Here is an 18,815-nt window from a genome sequence, read left to right as displayed (position 1 = left end):
GGGCGAGCCCGGCCCCGGCCCGGCTCCCCCTCCATCCCTCCCTCCATCCCTCCATCCCTCCCTCCTTCCCTCCCTCCCTCCGCCCCGCAGGGATGCTCCGGGCAGGGCGGCGAGCGGGGGTCCGGCCCCGGGGAGGTTTTCTAGGGGTTTCTCTCTTTTCTAAGCACTTTTCAGTTCTCTTGGCAGCCCGTGGGAGGCTGGGGGTCGGGGGCTGGACGGGAACCCCGCTGCCCCTCGTGCCCCCGGGCACCGCGGAGGGGCAGGAGGGGACGGGACGGGGCATGGCGGGACCTGCCCTCGGCCCGCGGGGCCCCTGGGCTGGGCTCTGCCCGGTGCCAGGCCCGAGCTTTGACCCCCGGCCCCTGCTGCCCCCCGGGAGTGCCCCCCGGGAGTGCCCCCGTGGTCCAGTGCGTGTCTGTGTGTCCTGTAGCTGAGCTGTGTCCGTCAGGGGTTTCTCGGCACCGGCCCCCAGCGCTGGCTTTGTTCCTCCTCTGCGCCGGTCCTCGGCCCCCCAAAAGGGAGGGGAGGGTGGAGACGCCCCCTGTGCAGCCCCCCCAGCCTGTCCCCTCCCCCCTGTCCCTGCCCGGCCGGTGACAATGGAGCCGGGGCAGTCCTGGGCTGGGGACACGAGGACGGGTCGAGGGTCCCCAAAACCCCCGCGAGAGGCTCCTGGGGCATCCCTGCAGGGGTGTCCGGCCCTTCCCGGGCTCTCCCAGGGCTCTGGGAGCGGCCGAGGGGCTGCCAAGGGCCGTGGTGGGCAGGGGAGGGTCCTGCCAAGGGATTTGGGCCCGGGGGGAGAACCTCGCCCCTCCATGGAAATAAAGCCGCACCGTGCCGACCCCAGCCGGCTCCTGCTCCGCTCTGTGCTGCGTCCGGGAGGGGAACCGGACCCTCCCCGAACCCTGGGGGCACGAGGAGGAGGAGGAGGAGGCGAGGGGTCACTGCCAGGCGCTGCAGGAGTGACCACCAGGACGTGGGGACCCAGCCCGGCCGCCTCCTGTCCCCGCACAAATCCCCTCTCACGCACGGAGCTGTTCCAGGACATTTTCCGGCTGTCCCAGCTCCTGTTTGCCCCCGCCCGGTGCTGTCCCCGCTCCCTCCCGGTGCTGTCCCCCCTGCCCGGTGCTCCCGGTGCTGTCCCTGCCCTCTCCCGGTGCTGTCCCCGCTCTCTCCCGGTGCTGTCCCGGTGCTCCCGGTGCTGTCCCCGCTCCCTCCCGGCCCCGGGTGCCGCAGTCCCGCCCGCCCTCTGCTGGCACCGGGCTCCGTCTGCGCTGGCAGCCGGGAAGAACTTCCAGAAAATCGGGAATATCGGTCTGGAAGGAGCGCCTGGGCCGGACCCCATCGGCCCCAGCCCGGCCAAGCCCACCCAGTGCCACCCCTGCCCTGGCAGGGACACCTTCCCCTGTCCCACTGCTCCAGCCGGGCCTTGGGCAGGGATCCAGGGGCAGCCACAGCTGCTCTGGGAATCCCATCCCAGCCCCTCCCAGCCAGGAATTCCTTCCTTGTACCCACTCAAGTTCCCCTGGTCCAGTTTGAAGCTGTTCCCTGTGTCCTGTCCCTCCCTCCCTTGTCCCCAGCCCCTGTCCTGGAGCTCCTTTAGGCTCTGGAAGGGCTCTGAGCTCTCCCTGGAGCCTTCTCCAGGCTGAACAATCCCAATTCCATCTCCAAGGGAGCTCCAGGTTGGAGCTGGATGGGCCCAGTCTGTGCCCACACAAAGACACAGCCCCACTTAACCCAAAATAATTTTATTGTTGCCGTTGCTTCTGATACAAAAAAGGAATTCCACAAAGAGCCGCCTCTCTGTGTGGGACAAGGGGCACAGGTTTGGGGTTTCAACACTTCCCCCCAAAAAAACCAACCAGCAAGAAATGTCAGTATAAAACAAATTAAAAAAAAAACCAAACAAACAAAATAAAAACCCTAAAAAACAAACCGAAACACCACACCAGAGAGGAGGAGAGGAAAACTTGAGCTTTGAGACTTTGGCTCAACACACGCACACAAACCCAGCTCTGCTAATTTATTATTATTATTATTAATACTTTTTGGATTTTGGTTTTTCTTTTTTTTTTAAAAAAAAAAGCACCTGTTGGAAAAAACAAACCAAAAATAATAATTAAAAAAAAAACCAAAAAAAAAAAAACAATCCCAAACATCAGGCCACCCATCCTGTCACAAGCTCTGGGACTCTTGTAAAATCCAGAGTCTGGAGCTGCTTTGAAGAGTTTTCAAGTTTGCCTGGAGCCCCGATACAGTAAACACACACATCCCCCACCCCAGAGAAATTCCCACCCCTCCAAAAAAGTGTAAAGCTACAGGAAAATGCACTCCTGACAGCACCGAGCCAGCATTCCTTTGGTGGTTTTCCATAAATATGGGAGGGTGGATGGATACAGTGCAGAACGCTGGCCAGGAACCAGCACCCAGGAGCTGCGAGCACCTCAGGGCCCGGGAATGAGCACCTTTATCCCGGGAATCAGCACCTTTTATCCGGGAATCAGCACCTTTTATCCCGGGAATCAGCACCTTTTATCCCGGGAATGAGCATCTTTATAGTGGGAATGAGCACCTTTATCCGGGAATCAGCACCTTTTATCCGGGAATCAGCACCTTTTATCCCGGGAATGAGCATCTTTATAGTGGGAATGAGCACCTTTATCTCGGGAATCAGCACCTTTTATCCCGGGAATGAGCATCTTTATCCTGGGAATGAGCCCTTATTATCCCGGGAATGAGCAACTGTATCCCAGGAATGAGCACCTTTTATCCCAGGAACCAGCACCTTTTATCCCGGGAATGAGCACCTTAATCATGGGATTCAGCACCTTTTATCCCGGGAATGAGCACTGTATTCCAGGAATTAATCTGCGCCTTTCATCCCGCAGGGTTGGTGCAGAACTGCCAAGGATTCCTGCAAGCCCAGGGAATGGCTCTGCAGGATCAGCTGGGAGAGGCAGGAGGGGCTGCAGGCACCTGCAGAGCAGAGCAGAGCATCCCCAGAGGTGCTGATCCCACAGGAACAGTCCCCATGGCTGATCCCACAGGGACAGTCCCCATGGCTGATCCCACAGGGACATTCCCATGGCTGACCCCACAAGGACAGTCCCCACGGCTGACCCTGGGGTGGCTGATCCCACAGGGACAGTCCCCATGGCTGATCCCACAGGGACAGTCCCCATGGCTGTCCCACCAGGTGCTGATCCCACAGGGACATTCCCCATGGCTGACCCCACAGGGACAGTCCCCATGGCTGATCCCACAGGGACAGTCCCCACGGCTGATCCCACAGGGACATTCCCCATGGCTGTCCCACCAGGTGCTAATCCCACAGGGACATTCCCCATTGCTGACCCCACAGGGACATTCCCCATGGCTGATCCTACAGGGACAGTCCCATGGCTGACCCCACAGGGACATTCCCCACGGCTGTCCCAGGAGGTGCTGACCCCACAGGGACGTTCCCCACGGCTGACCCTGGGGTGGCTGACCCCACAGGGACAGTCCCATGGCTGACCCCACAGGGACATTCCCCATGGCTGATCCCAGGAGATGTTGACCCCACAGGGACAGTCCCCACGGCTGACCCTGGGGTGGCTGACCCCACAGGGACATTCCCATGGCTGACCCCACAGGGACAGTCCCCACGGCTGTCCCAGCAGGACGTCCCCACGGTGGCGGCGGCGGTGGCAGGAGAGGATCCCGTTGTTCCCGGGGCGGGTGGCGAGGGGCAGGGCTGCGCTGTCGGGTGGGACCGGGGGGTCTCTGGTGGCTTTAGTAGAGCTGGAGCTGCAGCCTCATCCTCAGCGCCTGGCCCAGCTCCCCCGCCAAGTAGTCGAGGTGGTTGTCGGCCTCGAGTTTGTGCAGTTCCCGCCGGCGGGGCAGCGCCACGCTGACGATCTCCAGCAGGTAGGTGCCCGGCGGGATTTTCTTGCGGCCCAGGTGCAGGAAGCTGAGCCCCTCGCGGTGGTGGATGCGGAACAGCCCCTCCTCGTTGCCCTGGGCGATGGCGTAGCGCACGCGGTTCTCCAGCGGCTCCAGCGCCGGCAGCAGCTCCAGGATGTGCTCCTTGTGCGCCAGCTCCGACAGGTTCAGCGCCATGGACAGCGGCGCCTCCACGTCCATGCTGGCCAGGTTCACCGCCTGCTCCTGCCGGGAACGGGGGGTCAGGGAAATGAACCCACCAACAGCACAGGGTTGTGTCCAAAAAGGGGACAGAGGAGCCCTTTGGACTTTATTCCAACAAAGGGAGAGCCGTGTCTCCCTCTGTTCGGAGGATATGTAATTGCTGCATTCAGGGAGAGCAGGGGAGGCTCAGGGGCAGGAGAAGGTGGGTTTGGTTTAGGGAAATTCAGCCCTAAATCGACCCTGAGAAGTGACAGCTTTGGGAAGGAGAAGGTGGGTTTGGTTTAGGGAAATTCAGCCCTAAATCGACCCTGAGAAGTGACAGCTTTGGGAAGGAGAAGGTGGGTTTGGTTTAGGGAAATTCAGCCCTAAATCGACCCTGAGAAGTGACAGCTTTGGGAAGGAGAAGGTGGGTTTGGTTTAGGGAAATTCAGCCCTAAATCGACCCTGAGAAGTGACAGCTTTGGGAAGGAGAAGGTGGGTTTGGTTTAGGGAAATTCAGCCCTAAATCGACCCTGAGAAGTGACAGCTTTGGGCAGGAGAAGATGGGTTTGGTTTAGGGAAATTCAGCCCTAATTTGACCCTGAGAAGTGACAGCTTTGGGGTGCTGGTTGTGCCTCTGGCACTGAAGTCCCAGCACACAGCCCCCAACCCCAGGATCAGTAACTTCAGGACCATTCTCCTTCCAAGCCCTAAAATAACCTCTCCTGCCCAGGGCTGTGAAATTCCCAGGAGAGCTTTGGACAGAGGCCAGAACTCCCTCCATTCCTCCACATGGAATGGGTTGGCTTGAAAGGGACCTTAAAAAAGCCTTGTCCCAGCCCCTTGGGACACCCCCCACTATCCCAGGTTGCTCCAAGCCCTGTCCAGCCTGGCCTTGGTCACTCCCAGGGACGGGAAACGTGAGCTTTATTTCTTGGCTTCACAAGGAGGGCTTGGGGACGCCAAACCTGGGCAGACACGGATGAGCTGCTGGCTCTGCCTGCGCTGTGGGAACGGGATCCACCCCAGGCCCCTATTCCTGAAGGGATCCAGCTCCTGCCTTGCTCCAGCCCCTCCAGGATGCCCTGGATCTCTCACCTGGTGCCTCTCCGTGCCGTTGACGCTGCGCCGCTGCCGGCCCCTCTTGGGGTACCCGTTGATCTTGCACTCGTAGCAGGTCTCGGGGGACAGCAGGTTGTCCTCATCCTCCTCCTGGGGGGCAGGCAGGTAGGGACCCTTCCCAAATCCCAAGCCAGAAATGCAGTGGCTGGTGGCAGAAGAGCAGAGGGAATCCATGAATCCAACGGAGATGTCGGCACTCCCGGGTTCTCCGTGCGGGAAACACCCGGAGGGTCATGTGTGGGTGAGGCAGAGGACGTGCCCAAGGGAGCCCACAACAAGGTGGTTTCATTAATTAATGGATTAATTAATGCACTGGGTGTATGCACAGAGCAGCTGCTGGGATCAGGCACATGGGGCAGGAGATGTGAGTAACTGGAGCCTCCTCGAGCCTGGTCTCACCAGCTCTTGGAGGTCCATTTCTCACCCAAGATAGCTCAGCTACCTTTGGAGGCATAAAATCGGTAGGGTGGCCTCTGTGGCAGTGCTGGAAACAAAAAGGTTTAATAAAAGGCAAAATAAACTCCTTACAGAGAAAAACTGAGCCAGGTGCACGAGGCCCTCCTGCCCCCAAATCACAAAAGTGATTAGGATTTTTTTTCCCCTTCTTTTTCTAGCAAATTGCCCAGTGGGACTTTTTGGCTCCTGTCCAATTAGCTATCCTTAAGTTCGAGGTGAAGCCCCCAGGCCTATGAGGTGCCCTTTTCACCTAATCTAGGAGAGAAACTTCTGGGGTTAGGGTTTTTAAGGGGATGAAGCATAGATTGTCACTTTTGTCACTCAACAGGGGGCACATTGAGGCTCCTGGGAGCGGTGAGGAGAGGCTCAGCGCTCCTTATCCCACATCCCCATGCAGTTCCCAGCTGGGAAAGCCCCTCTGGGCCCTCCTTACCCCTGTCCTGCTCGGAAGTAGCCCCCGGGGCAGCCGCACAGGTACCCCCCGTCCGTGTTGGAGCAGCCGTAGCTGCAGGGGCTGCCCCCGGCCGAGCACTCGTCCACGTCCTGGCAGCCCCCGAAGGCCTGGTCGAAGTCAAAGCCCGAGGGACAAACGCACTTGAAGCTGCCCAGGGTGTTGTAGCAGGAGGCAGAGCCGCAGGCAGAGGGGCTGGAGCACTCGTTCTCATCTGCACGGAGCCACGGAGGGGTGGAATGGGGGAGTCAGGGAATCACCGAGCCAGGGGACAGCCACCATGGGTACAGGGAGCATCCCACGGGTACAGGGAGCATCCCACGGGCACAGGGAGCATCTCACAGGTACAGGGTGCATCCCACGGGTACAGGGAGCAATCCCATGGGTAGAGAGCATCCCACGGGTACAGGGAGCATCCCATGGGTACAGGGTGCATCCCACGGGTACAGGGAGCAACCCATGGGTACAGGATACATCCCACGGGTACAGGGAGCATCCCATGGGTACAGGGTGCATCCCACGGGTACAGGATACACCCCATGGGTACAGGGAGCATCCCACGGGTACAGGATACACCCCATGGGCACAGGATACATCACACAGGATGCATCCCACAGGTACAGGCTACCTCCCCAGGTGTGGCACCCCTCCCCAGGCAGGCAGGGCCCCCCTCCCCAGATGTGGCACCCCTCCCCAGGCAGGCAGGGCCCCCCTCCCCAGGTGTGGCAGCCCTGCAGGTGCGTCCCACTCACCCACGCACTGGTTCCACTGGTAGTGCTGCACGTAGCCCTGGGGGCAGCCGCAGCGGTAGCCCCCCAGCACGTTCTGGCAGCCGTGCTGGCACCGGTGGTTCCCGTCACACTCGTCCACATCTGCGCCCAAGGGACACACGGGCAGCTCAGACGCTGTCCCCTGGCCCTGCTGGGGCTCAGGGACCCGCCTGGCACCCCCAGGCAATTCTGGAGCTGAGTGACAGCCCCGGCTCCCAGACAGCCCTGCTGGGATGGTCCCTGATCCCTGGGGATGGTCCCTGATCCCAGCTGAGGCCTGGGCTGTCCCCAGCTCTGCTCTGCTTCAGGCTCAGATCTCTCCTGCTGGAGTATGGCACCATTCCCTCCCCAAGGATCATCCCAGTCCAACCCCCAGCCCTGCCCAGACCCCCAACAACCCCACCCCATCCCTGAGGGCATTGCCCAAACACTCCTGGAGGTGCCCATCTGCACTGAGGCTCCTCAGAGAACCTCAGAATTCCTCCCCGTGGAAGCTCCCTGGAGGCCCAGCCCCACCTTCACAGTTGACCCCGGAGCTGTCCAGGGAAAATCCCTTCTGGCACTCGCAGTTGTAGCTGCCCGGGGTGTTCAGGCACTGCCCCTTGGCTCCACACAGGGAGGGCTGAGCTGTGCACTCGTTGTTGTCTGCAAAACACCACCAGGAGGGCTTTGTGGCCACCTGGGAATCCACCTGGGAATCCACCTGGAAATCCACCTGGGAATCCACCCCTGGCCACCTGGAAATCCACCTGAAAATCCCTCCCTGGCCACCTGGAAATCCACTTGGAAATCCACCCCTGACCTCCTGGAAATCCATTCCTGGCCACCTGGAAATCCACTTGGAAGTCCACCTGGAAATCCACCAGGGAATCCACCTGGGAATCCACCCCTGGCGACCTGGGAATCCACCTGGAAATCCACCTGGGAATCCACCCCTGGCCATCTGGGAATCCACCTGGAAATCCATCCCTGACCACCTGGGAATCCACCCCTGACCACCTGAAAGTCCATCCCTGGCCCCGTGGCCAGCTCTGATGCCGGGGCAGAGCCCAGGCTGAGCAGCAGAAGGACAGAGCAGCCACTGCCAGGGTGACTGCAGGGGGACAGGGCTCACTCTGGGGGTCTGGGTGACTGCAGGGGGACAGGGCTCACTCTGGGGGTCTGGGAAGCCCCTGCAGAGCCAGAGCTGCCTGGCAGGAATGGGCAGGGCAGGAATTCTGCACTCACCAATGCAGGACGAGTGGTGCTGGGTGAAGCCAGGGGGGCACTTGCAGTTGAAGCCCCCGATGACGTTGACACAGAGGAACTGGCAGTTGTGCTGCTTGGTGGAGCACTCGTCCAGGTCTGGGGGACAAGGACACGGGCTCAGGGTTTATCCCCCTGTCCCTGGGGGTGCACAGCAGCAGGAACACCCGACAAACCTGTCCCCACCCCACAGCCTTATGACGTGGGGACCTCATACCCATTATTTTCCTTGTTTTTCCCAATTATTTCCCCCAATTTGGCCCACTATTTTCTCTCAATTCTCCCCATTATTTTTCCCATTTCTCCCCTATTTTTTCCCCACTATTTTTCCCATTTCTCCCCTATTTTTTCCCCATTATTTTCCACAATTTCCCCAATTATTTCCCCCCATTTCCCCCAATTATTTTTCCCCATTATTTTTCCAAATTTTCCCTGATTCATTTTCCCCAATTTACCCATCATTTTCCTACCCCACACAGACACATCTGCAAGATGCAGGGATGTTCCCCTGCCTCTCCTGCAGGTCACAAATCCCAGGTTCTCCCAGATCCTCAGGCCAGGCTCCTCACACTGGGGGGGTGGACACAGCCCCAGCCTGGGTGGTGACAATGCCACACGCAGGGGACATCCCTCTGAGCTCCCTGGAGCTCAGGGTGTGCTGTGCAGTCACCAGGACAGGGCCAGGAGCATTTTTTCCCTGATGAGCCACAGGTGGAGCGTGGAAGGGTCAAACCCTCGTGCGTGGCACCTTTCCCCACGCCTTCCTGCTGACATTTTCCCAACTCTGGCCGCCCTGTCCCCTCTCTGCTGCTGGCCCTGTACCTTTGCAGATCTTGCCATCCTCCTGCAGGACGTAGCCCCGGGGGCAGGAGCACTGGTAGCTGCCCTCGGTGTTCTTGCAGATGAAGTTGCAGGGCTTTGGGGACTGGTTGCACTCGTCCAGATCTGCACTCCAGGGACAAAACACATCAGGTTGTGCTGCTGGGCAGGGTCCCCTGCAGCCCTGCCAGCCCCCTCGGGGCTCCTGAACACAAGGCAGTGCCAGGTTCTGTGCTCAGGGCTGAGATATCCCCGTGGATTCTGGCACTCCTGGATGAACACCCCCTTTTCACTCTCCAGGAAGCAGCAGAGCAGAGCCAGGGGCTTTGGGGGAGCAGCTCAGCTCGAGCCAGCACAACAAATGTGGCACCGCCATTCCAGATGTTTATGCCAACATCTGGATCCCAGCAGGGCGCTCAGCCTGCCTGGAACCAGCTGTGCTGCCTGAGGGGGGGTTGGCAGCTCCCCGATTTCAGCTCAGACCCCAGATTTCAGCTCAGATCCCAGATTTCAGCTCAGCTCCCAGATTCCAGCTCAGACCCCAGATTTCAGCCCGGATCCCCGATTTCAGCCCGGATCCCCGATTTCAGTTCAGCTCCCCGATTTCAGCTCAGGTCCCAGATTTCAGCTGGGATCCCCGATTTCAGCTCAGGTCCCAGATTTCAGCTCGGCTCCCCGATTTCAGCTCAGCTCCCCGATTTCAGCTCAGCTCCCCGATTTCAGCTCAGACCCCAGATTCCAGCTCAGCTCCCAGATTTCAGCCCAGCTCCCAGATTTCAGCCCGGATCCCAGATTTCAGCCCGGATCCCAGATTTCAGCTCCCTGATTTCAGCCCAGCTCCCAGATTTCAGCCCAGATCCCAGTCCCTGCCAGCCCCCGGGCCCGGGGAAGGCACGGAGCTCATTTGGAGCTCGTTCGGCAGCACTCAGAGAAGCCGAGCCGGGCGGAGCAGCCGGACCCACGGTCCGGGAGCCGCGGGGAGGGCGGGTCCCGGGTCCCGGGCGGGGTCCAGGACCGGCAGGGCGGGCCGGGGGCGGGGGGCTCACCCTGGCAGGCGGTGCCCGTGATGTCCGGGGTGTAGCCCAGGCGGCAGTGGCAGCGGAAGGAGCCGATGCTGTTGATGCACTGCCCGTTCCTGCACAGGTTGGGCAGCACCTTGCACTCGTCGATGTCTGTGCAGGGAGACAGGCACAGGAGGAGCTGTCAGTGCCACCAGGGCAGCTCGCTCCCCATGCTTATCTGGTGTTGGTTATCAGATAATGCACACAGCACAAGTGTCTCGGGGTTATTTTGGCATGGCTCCCAGCTGCCAGTAAACATCCCCCTGCTAAAGCGGGAGCTGGGAAGATAAACTGGATTTCTGGCTGAGCTGTCACAAAGCAGAAATCTTCTGTGCATTCCCTGGAGGTGTGTGGGGCTTCTCCCCAGAGCAGGGGTGGAGGCTGAGTAAAGGACTCTGTTAATTTATCATTATTTCCAAGCTGAGTTACATTTGGCTCCTGATCAATCCTGTTTCTTTTGCCAGCTTTAATACCTCGATATCTGCAGTTTATGTCCTGCTCTAATCTACCAGCAGTCCTTTTCATTTTGCACTGTGTAATGAGTAATTCTGATTAAGATCTTTTATCTCCTTTGTTAACAAATAACTCATTCTATAACAGACCTGATCTGCCATCCTCATACCTCAAAGGCCAGAGGGATTCCTCAAAATTAAGCCAAAAATCTTATGCTAAGACAGGGCTGGTCTGAAGCTCCCCCTCACCCCATGGATTCTCCCAGAGAGCCAGGGAACCCTGCAGAGGCTCCTTGTCTGCTCTGGGGGGATCATCCCTGTGTCCACCCCTGCCCTGTCACTGTCATATTTCCTGCAAAAATCCCCTTGCCCAGGATCCTTCTCCTGTGAAGCCGAGAAGCCTCAGGGAAAAAGGAAATCAATCATTATCTGATTGTTTCTCCTGTGTTTTGTGGCTTTGGAATGTGGTTGGAGAATGTTTATCCAACAGGTGAATTGTTTTGATTTAACGACCAATCGTGGTCAGGTTGTGTCAGGACTTGGAAGCACTGAAGAGTTTTCATTATTATTCTTTGTAGCCTTCTGTTTGTATCCTTTCTCTATTCTTTAGTACAGTTTTAGTATAATAATGTAATTGTAATGTAATGTAATTGTAATGTAATTGTAATGTAATGTAATTGTAATGTAATGTAATTGTAATGTAATGTAATGTAATGTAATGTAATGTAATGTTATAATATAATATAATATAATATAATATAATATAATATAATATAATATAATATAATATAATATAATATAATATAATATAATATAATATAATATGCAATATAATGCAATATAATAATAAATTAGCCTTCCAAGAACATGCAGTCAGATTCACCATTTCCTCCCTCATCCTGGGGGAACCCAGCAAACACCACAGTGCCCCACTGACCTCTGCCATCCGTGGAGTACCCAGGGCCATGGGGACACATCTTCTTGTAGTGGGCAGTGCCAGGCAGGGGGCAGAGCTCGCACTGGGGGCCCCAGCTGCGCCCGCTGTTGCAGCAGCACTCGGACTTGGTGACCAGGTTGCGGTTGGTGGAGGACATCTGGCACATGGTCTGCAGCACCTCCGTGAAGCAGAAGCCCTGGCGGGTGTCTGGGCACAGAAAGGGGACACAAATCCAGGCTCTGAGGCAGTGCCAGCACCAGGGGGAGTGGAGCAGGCAGTGCCAGGGAGGGTTGGGGGGTTCGGATAAAGGGGAGGCTCCAACAACTTTCCTGCTCAGGAGCAAAGAATCCCAAAGAGGTTTGGGTTGGAGGGACCTTAAACCCACTCAGTGCCACCCCTACCATGGGCAGGGACACCTCCCACTGCCCCAGGGTGCCCCAAGCCCCATCCAAGCTGGCCTTGAACAGTTCCAGGGGCAGCCACAGCTGCTCTGGGCACCCTGTGCCAGCCCCTCCCCACCCTCCCAGGGAACAACTCCAGCCCAGTATCCCACCTGCCAGCAGGAAGCCATGCCCCGTGTGCCTGTCCCCGGTCCCTCCCTGCTGTCTGAGCCCCTCTGAGCCCCCCTGAGCCCCCCTGAGCCCCCCATGCAGGGCATTACCGATGCACTCGGTGCCCGAGGCGCTGACTTCGAAGCCCTCGTTGCAGTCGCAGCGGTAACTGCCGGCCGTGTTCACGCAGCGCCCGTTGGGGCAGATCCCCGGCTTGCTCCGGCACTCGTTCTCATCTGCCAGGGGTACCACACACACAGAGCCCTGCTGAGGCCAGGCACGAACCTGCCCAGCTCCCCACTCCCCATGGAGAGTCCTCACTGAGCCCCTGAGGATCCCTTCCGTGTCTTTGGGCAGCTGGGAGGAACCTCCACCTGCCCTGGGGAAAACAAACATCCACCTCCACCTGCCCTGGGGAAAACATCCATCTATCCATCCATCCCAGAGCTCTCCCAGAGCAGGGTGGCCAGAACTCAGCTTCCCTGGCTTGCCCATGCTCCAGCTGCTGCTGGGATTGGATTGGGTTGGGTTGGATTGGGTTGGGTTGGGTTGGATTGGGTTGGGTTGGGTTGGATTGGATTGGATTGGGTTGGGTTGGATTGGGTTGGGTTGAGTTGGATTGGGTTGAGTTGGGTTGGGTTGGATTCCTCAGAGAGGAACATTCCTGTCTGTGCCCCAGGAATGCCCCAGGAATGCCCCTGGTACCTGTGCAGCCCTCGCCATCGGGCCTGCGCTGCATCCCAGGAGGGCAGATGCACATGAAGGTGCCAATGAGGTTCTTGCAGAGCATTCCCCGGGACTCACAGTCGTGCAGCCCCTCTGCACACTCATCCAGATCTGCAACGAGACCCGTCAGAGCCCCTGCCAGCCCAGCTCTGCCCTGCCTGCCCTGCCCCATCCATCCCCGCAGCCTCGGGCCAGGCTGGCTGGCACACGGGTTAAAAAACATCATGGAGTGAGTTGGGACTATGAAACTCATCCAGTGCCACCCCTGCCATGGGCTGGTACACTTTCCTCTGTCCCAGGCTGCTCCAAGCCTGGGACACTTCCAGAAATCCAGGGGCAGCCCCAGATTCTGGGAAACCTCCCCACCCTCCCAGGGAAGAATTCCTTCCTACCAGGACACCGAGGTGGGTGATGGTGAGAAAAGCCAGCTTAGAATTCCCACCTCCCCTGTGCACACCTGGCCAAGTGCAGGGGCTGGGGGCAGTTTGGGCCATGCCCTGGGGGCTGCAGAAGGGGTTTTACCTCTGCACATCCTCCTGTCCTCCCGCAGGGCGTACCCAGAGGGGCAGGTGCACTCGTAGGAGCCGAAGGTGTTGATGCAGCGGAAGGCGCAGAGCAGGGGGTTCAGGGAACACTCGTTGATGTCTGCAGGGAGGAGAGGACAGAACTCACCTGGATGCCCTCAGCAGGGGCAGGAGCTCCCCAGGGCACATCCACCCTCCCTGGGCATCCACCCCACCAGAGCTTTGTTCCACCAAAACATCCTGCTGTGCTCGACCCTTGCAGAGGGACAGACCCCCGGTGTCCCAGCAGCTTTGGTGGGAACGGGCTGCTGGTCCCTGGGGAGGCAGCTCCTCTGCTCATCCAGGGCTCCAGAGGGAGCTGAAGGAGCCCAGAGTGGAGAGGAGCCTCACCCAGCCATCCCACACCACCCATGGGGGGCTGGCCCAGGCAGGGAGCAGGGGGTCCCACAGAGCCCAGGGTGGTGGGAATGAAGGGGCTGGCCCAGGCAGGGAGCAGGGGGTCCCACAGAGCCCAGGGTGGTGGGAATGAAGGGGCTGCCCCCCAGGTTGTTACCTTCACAGGTCATCATGGGCCCCGGCTCAAAGCCCTCGTCACAGGCGCACTCGAAGCCTCCCACCACGTTGGTGCAGGTGCCATTCCCACAGGGATTGCCAATGGAGCACTCGTCCGTGTCTGGGGAGCACAGAACGTGAGGAGGAGGAGAATGAGGAAGGGCTGGGCTGGGCTCTTGCAGGCAGAGCACTCCAAGTGTCCCAGCAGAGCTGGGATGGAAGGGGTGGGGGAGCAGCGATTCCCTCTCTGCACACAGGGATCCATCCCCTCTGGAGTGAGGGGGATGGAGCAGGAGGGAGCAGGGCACCCCCCAGAGCCCCCCAGAGCCCCCCAGAGCCTCACCCACGCAGTTGACCCCGGTGTAGTCCAGGTTGTAGCCGAAGGGGCACTCGCAGCGGAAGGAGCCGTCGGTGTTGATGCAGGCGCCGTTGATGCACACCCCCAGGTTCTCCGAGCACTCGTTCACATCTGGGAATGGAAAATGCAGCTTCACACGGCCACCAACAGCCCTGTCCCCTCAGCACTGCCAGGGGATGCTCAGGGGATCCTGGGTGTCTCAGGTGTTCCCTTTGCAGAGCTGAGGGTGAGCAGTCTGGGGGTTTGGGGGTGCCCAGTCCCGTGTCCCCCGGGGATCCCACCCTGTTCTGCAGCAGCCCAGGTCTGGTCAATTCCAGGCAACAACCCCCAGCCCAGAGTTCTGCCCATCCCTCCACACAGCCTCACCTTCCCGGGTGTCACCCGGGCCTGGGATAGCCCCGTGGCCATAGGGACACAGCTCCTGGAAGGCAACTGGAAGAGAAAGAAGAAGTGGGAATGAAAAGAGAAGGAAAGTGGGATGTGCTGAAGGGATTCTGCTCCCAGCAGCTGAAACGGCCTTTGAAGGCTCTGGGACACACCCCCCCACTGCTGTCATGGGGACACACCCATCTCTCCATGGGGACACACCCACCACCGCTGTCATGGGGACACACCCATCTCTCCATGGGGACACACCCACCACTGCTGTCATGAGGACACACCCATCTCTCCATGCGGACACACCCATCTCTCCCCCTTGGGGACACACCCATCTCTCCATGCGGACACACCCATCCCTCTCCCTTAGGGACACACCCATCGCTCTCCCCTGGGGACACACTCCCACGGGGACCCTCCCACCTCTCCCCAGGGGACACCTGGCCCTGTCCCCTCCCTACCGTTGCCCTCCTGCGGGCACAGCTCGCAGGGGTCTCCCCACCCCTCCCCGGGCATTTTGCTGCAGCAGCACCGAGCCTTGGTGGTGTTGAAGGCCTTGGGCACCGAGCACTTCCCGTTGTCGAAGCGAGTGAAGCAGAAGCTCTGGCGAGTGTCTGGGGGAGGATGGGGACGTGCCAAGGTCAGGGAGGTTCCCGGGAATTTGGCAGGAATTCCAGGAACTGGGCACTGACCGAAGCAGCGGCGGCCGTTGTCGGACAGCACGAAGCCCGGCGGACACACGCACTGGAAGCTGCCGGGGGTGTTGGTGCACGTCCCAAAGAGGCAGATGTTGGGCTCCTCCTCGCACTCGTTGATGTCTGGGAGCAGCAGGGACACAGCCAGGGGTGTCAGAGCAGGTGAGGGGGGTGGACACCACCCCTGCCCCACCCCACAGCCCTCCTGCAGGGAGAACAGGGCACAGCCACACCCCAGAGCCTCCCCGGCGGGGATTTGGGGGTGCTGACCCCCCTGGGGTGCCCTGGCCCCCTCGGGAAGGACAGGCTGGGGTGTGCAGGTGCTGTGATGGGGGCACAGGGCTGGCCTTACCAATGCAGTTGTCGTTCTGCACCTCGTAGCCAGGGGGGCAGATGCAGCGGAAGGAGCCCTCCAGGTTCTGGCAGGTGCCCGGGGAGCAGGTCCCGGGCAGGCTCACGCACTCGTTGATGTCTGGAGAGGGGAGAACAGCCAGGGTGGGGTCTGGGCTCTGTCCTGAGCACCTGGGGCTGCACCAGGCCCTGCCTTGCCCCAAAGGTGACAGGGAACGGGGGAAATGTTTCCAGGATGTCCCTGGTAGGGCTTGGACAGGGCATCCCTGGTAGGGCATGGACAGGACATTTCTCCCAGGGCCTGCAGGTCCCAGCACACGGAAGGACGGGTCTGAAGGGAGATGGAGGCAAGGAAGGGCCAGTCCAGCTCTCTGGGGGCATCTCAATGAGCAGGCTTTGCTTCCAGGGGACCTGTGGGTGCTTCTGGAGAACGCCACTGCTGGGACCAGCTCGGGGACCACACGGACAGCACCAGCCCGGCCAGAGGACCCTGGACATGGGGTGGACACTGGAGTGGACACTCACCCACACAGTTCTTGCCGTCGGGGGTGCGGTCGTAGCCCTCCTGGCACAGGCACTGGAAGGAGCCCACGCTGTTGATGCACTGCCCGTTCCTGCACACCTGCCCCACCAGCGACGAGCACTCGTCCACGTCTGCAGAGCCACAGCAAGAGGGCCAGGTGTCACCTGTGGCACGCACAGCCAGCAGGGCTGGCCCCAGGGGTGTCCCCAGGGCGCGGGGACGCACCCATGCAGTCGTTGTTGTGGGTGAGCTCGAAGCCAGGGAAGCACAGGCAGTTGTAGGAGCCCACGGTGTTCTTGCAGGTGCCGTTGCCGCAGGGCTGCCGGTCACACTCGTCGATGTCTGCGGGGACAGAGGCACACCTGAGAGGCCAGGCAGGGCACAGGGACAGCGTGGGGACAGGCTGCAGGGCTGCAGGGCACAGGGACAGCCTGGCAGGACACTCGGCTGTCCCTGGCAGCACCCTGGAGTGTCAAGGACTTGTGTCCCCCTGGGGTGGCACTGACCAGGGGAGTGACACTGACCCGGGGTGGGTGACACTGACCCGGGGTGGGTGACACTGACCCAGGGGGGTGACACTGACCCGGGGGATGTGACATTGACTGGGGGATGTGACACTGACCCATGCACATGGTCTGCTCCCCGGTGGCCTTGAAGCCGTTGTGGCAGATGCAGACGTAGCTGCCCTCGGTGTCCACGCAGTCCCCGTGGCTGCACACGTTGGGGATCTCCTGGCACTCGTTGCGACCTGGAACGGAGCCCAGGGGGTGCAGGTGAGGGGCAGGAGGGGACAGGTGGGGAGAGCAGAGCCCCGCCCACGGCTTTGGACAGGTGACTTGAGAGGCAATGAGATTTATGTGCCGTCATCCCCGAAAAAACGGGGGGTGTGATCAGGTGTGTGCTCAGGTGTGTCCCAGGTGTGCTCAGGTGTGATCAGGTGTGAGTGGCTCAGGTATGACCAGATGTGTTTCCCAGGTGTGTATCCCAGCTGTGCCCAGGTGTGCCCAGGTGTGCCCAGGTGTATCCCAGGTGTGCCCAGGTGTATCCCAGGTGTGTTTCCCAGGTGTATCCCAGGTGTATCCCAGGTGTATCCCAGCTGTGCCCAGCTGTGCCCAGGTGTATCCCAGGTGTGCCCAGGTGTGCCCAGGTGTATCCCAGCTGTGCCCAGGTGTATCCCAGGTGTATCCCAGGTGTGCCCAGGTGTATCCCAGGTGTATCCCAGCTGTGCCCAGGTGTGCCCAGGTGTATCCCAGCTGTGCCCAGGTGTATCCCAGGTGTATTCCAGGTGTATCCCAGCTGTGCCCAGGTGTATCCCAGGTGTATCCCAGGTGTGCCCAGGTGTGCCCAGGTGTGCCCAGGTGTGCCCAGGTGTAGCCCAGGTGTATCCCAGGTGTGCCCAGGTGTATCCCAGGTGTATCCCAGGTGTGCCCAGGTGTAGCCCAGGTGTGCCCAGGTGTGCCCCTTACCCACGCAGGCGCCCCCCGGGGACAGGCGGTACCCGGTGGCGCACTCGCAGCGGAAGCTGCCCGGGATGTTGACGCACTCGGCGTGCCGCTGGCACAGCGTCTCCCCGCTGCTGCACTCGTCGATGTCTGCGGGGACAGAGGGCACGGGGACACTGCCAGGGCACCGGGAACATCCCGGGGGATCCCGGAATGGCTGAGGGGGGCGGGATCGCTGCTCCAGAGGAACAGCTCGGGAAGGAGCACGGGGATCAGGGAGTGCAACTCCTGGTGCTGTGCAGGACACCCCAGGAATCCCCACTGTGGAGCAGGACACCCCAAAAATCCCCCTGTGGAGCAGGACACCCCAAAAATCCCCCTGTGGAGCAGGACATCCCAAAAATCCCCCTGTGGAGCTGCCACAGCCTCGCAGCAGCATCCTGGGACAGGAGGAGCAGGATTTCCTGCAGGGATGAGCTGCCCCTGGGGTGTAGGAGCTGAATTCCTGGGGGATGAGCTGCCCCCAGGGTGGGAGGAGCTGAATTCCCCTGGGGATGAGCTGCCCTCTGGGCAGGAGGAGCTGAATTCCCGTGGGGATGAGCTACCTTCGCAGATGAGCAGGATGTTGTTGTAGCTGAAGCCGATGGGGCACTCGCAGCGGAAGCTCCCGATCTGGTTGATGCAGACGCCGTTGGTGCAGATGGCCGGGATCTCGCTGCACTCATCGATATCTGCATGGGTGCAACATCAGCATCCCCCCCTCTGCATCCCGGGAATCCCAGGAATGCTCCACAGCATCAGCATCCCCCTCTCTGCATCCCGGGAATCCCAGGCATGCTCCACAGCATCAGCATCCCATCCCTGTATCCTGGGAATGCTCCACAGCATCAGCATTTTGGGAAGGCTCCACCCAGGACAGGGCCCCGGCTTGCTCTGAGTGTGTCCCTGCAGGAACAGCTGAGCTCTGGGACCAGGCTGGAAATGGGGAGCCCAGGGGGTCATTGGAATATTGGGATGGCTCTGGGGTCCCAGCACAACCCACCACCAACTCCCTCTGTTGCACTTCCTTCCCAGGAAGAGAAGATTAACTCATCTCCCACCTCTTCAGTCCCTGGCACTGCCAAGCCTCTTCTCCTTGCCCCAGCCTTTGATTCCCTGAGTAAGAAGCTCCCACGGGATGACAGGAGCAGCCCTGGCCCCGTGGGATGCAGGACTGACTCACCAATGGGCTTCCCTGTGTGGATGTCAATGATGAATCCAGGGGCTTGGTTCCCACACAGGATCTGGTACTCAGCTGG

At 60.0% G+C, this 18,815-nt stretch overlaps 1 protein-coding gene across 1 annotated transcript in view; it reads right to left on the bottom strand.

The window, feature by feature from the left end:
- Nucleotides 1-3,771: 3,771 nt before the first annotated feature.
- The window catches only part of FBN3 (fibrillin 3), a gene marked incomplete at both ends in the record, with an annotated part of 73,737 nt that continues 58,693 nt past the window's right edge, over nucleotides 3,772-18,815 (bottom strand). The window contains 24 exons of the mRNA XM_084220966.1: nucleotides 3,772-4,146; nucleotides 5,203-5,371; nucleotides 6,116-6,347; nucleotides 6,886-7,005; nucleotides 7,420-7,548; nucleotides 8,131-8,247; nucleotides 8,971-9,093; nucleotides 10,014-10,139; nucleotides 11,418-11,624; nucleotides 12,079-12,204; nucleotides 12,674-12,805; nucleotides 13,217-13,339; nucleotides 13,772-13,891; nucleotides 14,114-14,239; nucleotides 14,495-14,560; nucleotides 14,968-15,120; nucleotides 15,199-15,324; nucleotides 15,554-15,673; nucleotides 16,078-16,206; nucleotides 16,301-16,417; nucleotides 16,698-16,823; nucleotides 17,542-17,667; nucleotides 18,123-18,248; nucleotides 18,740-18,811. Of these exons, the coding sequence (XP_084077092.1) occupies nucleotides 3,772-4,146; nucleotides 5,203-5,371; nucleotides 6,116-6,347; nucleotides 6,886-7,005; nucleotides 7,420-7,548; nucleotides 8,131-8,247; nucleotides 8,971-9,093; nucleotides 10,014-10,139; nucleotides 11,418-11,624; nucleotides 12,079-12,204; nucleotides 12,674-12,805; nucleotides 13,217-13,339; nucleotides 13,772-13,891; nucleotides 14,114-14,239; nucleotides 14,495-14,560; nucleotides 14,968-15,120; nucleotides 15,199-15,324; nucleotides 15,554-15,673; nucleotides 16,078-16,206; nucleotides 16,301-16,417; nucleotides 16,698-16,823; nucleotides 17,542-17,667; nucleotides 18,123-18,248; nucleotides 18,740-18,811 (3,386 nt within the window). The remainder of the gene's footprint in view (nucleotides 4,147-5,202; nucleotides 5,372-6,115; nucleotides 6,348-6,885; nucleotides 7,006-7,419; nucleotides 7,549-8,130; nucleotides 8,248-8,970; nucleotides 9,094-10,013; nucleotides 10,140-11,417; nucleotides 11,625-12,078; nucleotides 12,205-12,673; nucleotides 12,806-13,216; nucleotides 13,340-13,771; nucleotides 13,892-14,113; nucleotides 14,240-14,494; nucleotides 14,561-14,967; nucleotides 15,121-15,198; nucleotides 15,325-15,553; nucleotides 15,674-16,077; nucleotides 16,207-16,300; nucleotides 16,418-16,697; nucleotides 16,824-17,541; nucleotides 17,668-18,122; nucleotides 18,249-18,739; nucleotides 18,812-18,815) is intronic.

Source organism: Fringilla coelebs, assembly GCF_963513975.1.
Source record: "Fringilla coelebs genome assembly, chromosome: 24".
NCBI lineage: Eukaryota > Metazoa > Chordata > Aves > Passeriformes > Fringillidae > Fringilla > Fringilla coelebs.
This window is presented reverse-complemented; position numbering and strand designations above follow the sequence as displayed.